Here is a 5638-nt window from a genome sequence, read left to right on the forward strand (position 1 = left end):
GAACAAACGGTATTTGTAATTCAGAAAATCAACAACAGAAGTGACATTCTTCCTCACTGGAATATCTGATGTGGCCACAAGAAAAGCCTTATACTTAGTCAATGGGTATAGAGAAAATACAACTTCAGTGCATTTGAACTTTATCTTTGTTGCAAAGTATTTGAATGTATATGATTTTTCAGTTTTACCTTTTTCAAGCATTTGCAAACATTTTGATGTTGATTATTGAGAAAAAAATAATTTGAACAATTTTAGTGTCAGGCTGCAACATAACAAACTTGAAAAAAATTAAAGGGGTCTGAATAGTTTCTGAATGCACTGAATATATATAGTTGTAGATAGAAGTTGTTTGCCTGTGATTATACACAATTTGAGGCATGTCTTACTTTGACCATCAATTCAATACAAATATAAGTACAGAAATAATTGGGATATTACAGGGGGATTTTAGAAGATATAATGCAAAATAATGAGCTAATACATATGCATAAGTAATCACTACACCTTGACGTCTTGGTATTGGGGGACTTAAAAAGGATGATATAACCTAGAGTTCTAAGTGGTTTGGGAGGGATGAGAATGAGTTTCTTGCACACATGGCTTCTGTTCACTCAGGTGAGAGCAGCTGATCCTCCCTGCAGCATCCAAGGACTGCCCAATCCTCCTCAACTCAGTAAAGATGGGGATATACTGATTGGTGGGATTTTTAACTTACACACCAAATGGGAGCAGCCAGCACAAACATTCACATCAGGGCCCAAGAAAGGAGAATGCATAAGGTCAGTGGGCATTATGAGAATTCCAAAATGAATGAAGTTGTGTTAAAAGCATATTTCTTAATTATTTGCATCGTAACTTTTTTAAAAATTTGTTTTGATTTATATTGTGACTTTGTTCCAAAGTTTTAACCTTAGAGAATTTCAAAGTGTACAAACAATGATGTTTGCAATTGAAGAAATCAACAACAGAAGTGATATTCTGCCTGGCATAAATTTAGGTTATAAAATTTATGATACATGTGGATCAGTTGAAATGACCACAAGAGCTGCCTTGTCCTTAGTCAACGGTTATGGAGAAAATACAACTTCAGTGCACTGCTCCAAACCTGACACTGTTCAAGCAATTATAGGGCAAACATCATCTAGCCCCACTATTGCCATCTCTACTACAGTGGGACCTTTGCAGATTCCTGTGGTAAATCTTAATTTCAAAAACATGCATTAAACTAAAATAAATTTTGCATTTGTATTGATTCTAATGAAATTAAAACATACAAAGTTGTATTATGTACAGTTTATATTTAAACCAAATACATTTATTACAGGTTAGTCACTTTGCATCATGTGCATGCCTAAGTGACAAAAAAAAACACCCATCTTTCTTCAGAACAATTCCCAGTGATTACTATCAGAGCAAAGCTTTGGCAAAGCTCGTCAAACATTTTGGATGGACCTGGGTGGGGGCTGTGTACAGTGATAATGACTATGGGAATAATGGCATAAGTGTATTTATCAGTGCTGCCAAAGAAGAGGGGATCTGTATTGAGTATTCCAAAGCATTTATTAAGACAGACTCCAGAGACAAAATTCTCAATGTAGTTGAGATTATCAAGGCTTCAACCTCCAAAGTGATTGTAGCATTTGTTGCATACCCTGACTTTACTTTTCTTCTGAGGGAAATGGTCTTGCAGAACATGACTGGGTTTCAGTGGATTGGAAGTGAGTCCTGGATCTCCGATGTAAACACTGCCGATGCTGAATGGCAACATATTCTGAAGGGGTCTGTGGGATTTGCTATTCCAAAAGCTAGTATCAATGGCCTAGGGTCATTTCTGACTAAGCTCAATCCAGCTGATGTAAGTTTTCACAAAGAGGTTTTTGAGACCATATTTCAATGTAAATTTCTAACACAAGAAAATGCTGACATGAAACAGTTGTGCAAAGGCAATGAAAGCCTCACTCAAGTTCCAAATATTTATACAGATGTTTCAAACTTACGAATGGCAAATAATGTTTATAAGGCTGTGTATGCTGTGGCATATGCCCTACATAACAGTTATGGCTGTTCAGAGAAGGAAAATGGACAAGAAGGTACTATTGCATGTACAAAATTAGCAGATTACCAGCAACCCTCGAAGGTGAGTGTAACAAAATAGACTCAGTAAAAATATGTATTCATATTTATAACCAAGTATGCAACTCTTCGTTTAGATAGTGAATGCGTTGAAGAAAATCCGTTTCACGACTACAACAGGAGAGGATGTATTCTTTGATGAGAATGGAGATTCAGCAGCACGCTATGAAGTGCTGAACTGTCAGCAAGGTAAAGATGGTCAAGCAGTATTTGTTAAAGTGGGCTTCTATGATGCCTCTCTGCAAACACACCTTCAGCTGTTGTTTAACAACAACAGTATAGTCTGGGCCCACAACAAACCACAGGTATATAACAGCTATATAAATGATAATAATAATATGTACAATAATAATTGTAGAGATATATTATTAAAAGTACACAATGTAAATGATTTTCAGGTGCCAGTCTCTGTGTGCAGTAACAGTTGTACCCCAGGCTTCAGAAAGGCTGTGCAGAAAGGAAGGCCAATCTGCTGCTTTGATTGTATTTCATGTGCAGAAGGGGAAATCAGTAATATAACAGGTATAATGAAAAAGTGTTTTGTGTTAGTAATGTAGACAAGTCATTGAAGGATTAAAAACTTTCTTAGACTAATAAACAAAATATAATTCAATGTAACTTCCTAAAGTGATTTTATTTTTCTTTAGATTCTATATCTTGCATCAAGTGCCCTACTGAACTTTGGTCTAATGACATGAAAGATACCTGTGTCTTAAAGTTGGTGGAATTCCTGTCATACGAGGAAATAATGGGAATCATTCTTCTATCATTTTCTTTGTTAGGAGCTTTGTTCACTATTTGTATTGCTGTAATTTTCTTTAAACACAAGGACACACCAATTGTTAGAGCAAACAACTCTGAGCTGAGCTTTTTGCTGCTCTTTTCTCTGACTCTGTGCTTCCTCTGTTCAGTCACATTTATTGGTCAGCCCTCTGAGTGGTCCTGTATGCTGCGCCACACAGCGTTTGGGATCACCTTTGTCCTCTGTATCTCCTGTGTTCTGGGGAAAACTGTAGTGGTGTTAATGGCCTTCAGGGCTACACTTCCAGGCAGTAATGTCATGAAATGGTTTGGGCCTCTACAGCAGAGACTCAGTGTACTTGCCTTCACTCTTGTACAGGTCATAATTTGTGTAGTTTGGTTAACAATATCTCCTCCTTTCCCACACAATAATATGAACTACTACAAGGAAAAGGTTATATTAGAATGTCATGTAGGCTCAGTTATAGGTTTCTGGGCTGTTCTGGGCTATATAGGACTTCTGGCTCTTTTGTGTTTTATCTTGGCTTTTCTGGCCCGGAAGTTGCCTGACAATTTCAATGAAGCCAAATTCATCACATTCAGCATGCTCATATTCTGTGCAGTTTGGATCACATTTATTCCTGCTTATGTCAGCTCTCCTGGAAAATTCACTGTAGCTGTAGAGATATTTGCTATTTTAGCATCAAGCTTTGGTTTACTATTCTGCATATTTGTTCCAAAATGTTATATAATAATACTGAAACCAGAGAAAAATACTAAGAAGCAAATGATGAGTAAAGCAACTGTGAATTGAATTAAGCTGTCCAGATCTTCATCTATACAAAAATTAAGAAACCTTTTTAAAAAGAAAAAAACACATACTAACTTAAATGAACACCTTCAAAATATTTCAGGGTATAGATTTAGAACTTCAATATCTGTTGACAATAATAAAAATAATTATCTGACTTTGCAGTACAATTTACATATGGTTAGTGCAAGAATTTTAGTGTCATAAACAACAATGATTTCACATATATTTATAGGTGTACATATATTTTACCTCTCTTAAGAAACACACTCCACACACATGTGTAAGTGTGTTGTCAAAGGCAATAAAATCATTAATAAAAGTAAATCTCCCCATGCAGTGTAAACGACTGTTTATCTCTCCTTTTGGAGTAACATTACTATAAGGAAAATTGGCAAAATGTAACGTATTTGTGACAAACTCAGCAGCTGCACTCTGTCCCATTAGGTGTGGGTGAATGGGATGCACTTTTTTCCAGGGGTTTCAGAACAGTGTAACAGATATTGCGTCATCGGGCAGGCGTGGCCTATTTGATACTCTAAACCTAACCATAGTTTTTGGTTGTTTATTTGTTTTTGAAAATAGCTTAACTGTAAGATAATAAAACATAATAGATATAAAATATAAAATCTACCTGTATAAATGTTTTGTCCTTCATTATTCATCGTGGGAATGCTCTTTTTTTATTGAAAGAGGGCGTTTTTACAAGACTTCCAAGAACACGCCCACTTTACGCTGTGGTAATGAAATCCCTGGAATTTAGTGAATGCCACAGCTGAATTCACACGCAAATGCAAGGATAGAAGGCAAACAGAGTTTTATTAAGAAAATAACAGCAAAAACAGACACTAGGGAAAAAATAAGCAACAAAAATGTAGGAGACAGCACAACAGAAACTGAATACCAAAAACATAAAACAGGACAAATCCAGTTAATAATTGACAATGACTCATCAAAAAAACAAACAAACAAAAAAAAAAACACGCAAGACAGCAGGTATAAATGGTAGAGATAATTAGAGAAACATAAGAAACAGGTTTGCAGAGGCAAGAACAGGATAAGTCTTGGGCAGGGCAAACATACACAAGAACACAAAATAAACAAAAGCAGATGAACAGAATATAAACAAAAGGAATTGTCTAAGGCATCTATGACTTATAGATTTGTGTTGTTAAAATATACATTCAGCTGTAGCCTGTAATAGAATAGAACACAATCAAATAAAATATTACTTCTCAGTTGTTTTCTGTTTATTTCTGTGTATGTAACTGTCTTCTGAACAATTCCCAGATTATACAATCAGCACCTGTTCTGCCGGTCAAGTAATTTCACAAAATGAGAATAAAATGCAGCAAAATGCAGTTATCATGTAACCAGAAGTCCAAATCTGAATTGCAGTATAGACATATTTACAAAAAATAAATAAATAAATAAATAAATAAATAAATAAATAAATAAATAAATGACATTCTCTATATATGAATGTGATGTGTGGCCAGGGTCAGTGGGAGGTTATTCCAGGATGGCAGCTGGCAGTAAGGCTTTGATTGGGCAAACACATTTTAGGCTTTGCCGTTGGCTTCTGGTCTAGTGAAGATGGCATGAAAGGTCATCAGCTTTAGTGTTTTTTGCTTCCTGGTCAATAGGTTACTATAACCTGGTATTTTGGGAAGAACGGGGGGCCACCAGGCCTGGCAGGGTTTGTGGAGTTTTGGTACTTTAAATGTATTTGAGGTTCTTGTGATTGGGTTTTTCAACCCTTCACTTCAGTGCAGCCACTTCTATATGGCCTATTGTGTCCCAATGGTACAAAATCTTTTGTTTTTACATAGAGGTGGTGCTGAGGACACGGTAGACATGATCTTCCAGGGTTGTGGTGTGGATCAGAATGTCATCAATGTAGACAATAACATAGCAGTTGTAGTAGTAGCAGTTGTGTAGCAGTCAAGTATC

General features: G+C 36.0%; 1 protein-coding gene across 1 annotated transcript; it reads left to right on the forward strand.

Annotated features, from left to right (window-relative positions):
- Positions 1-642: 642 nt before the first annotated feature.
- LOC125146214 (extracellular calcium-sensing receptor-like) lies at positions 643-3688 on the forward strand. Its single transcript, XM_047822557.1, has 6 exons — positions 643-779; positions 903-1194; positions 1325-2143; positions 2211-2438; positions 2532-2655; positions 2781-3688. Exons 2-6 carry the CDS (start codon positions 937-939, stop codon positions 3686-3688), a joined length of 2337 nt encoding a protein of 778 aa, XP_047678513.1. The 5' UTR covers positions 643-779; positions 903-936.
- Positions 3689-5638: the final 1950 nt, after the last annotated feature.

This window comes from Tachysurus fulvidraco, chromosome 13 (genome assembly GCF_022655615.1).
Source record: "Tachysurus fulvidraco isolate hzauxx_2018 chromosome 13, HZAU_PFXX_2.0, whole genome shotgun sequence".
Lineage (NCBI taxonomy): Eukaryota > Metazoa > Chordata > Actinopteri > Siluriformes > Bagridae > Tachysurus > Tachysurus fulvidraco.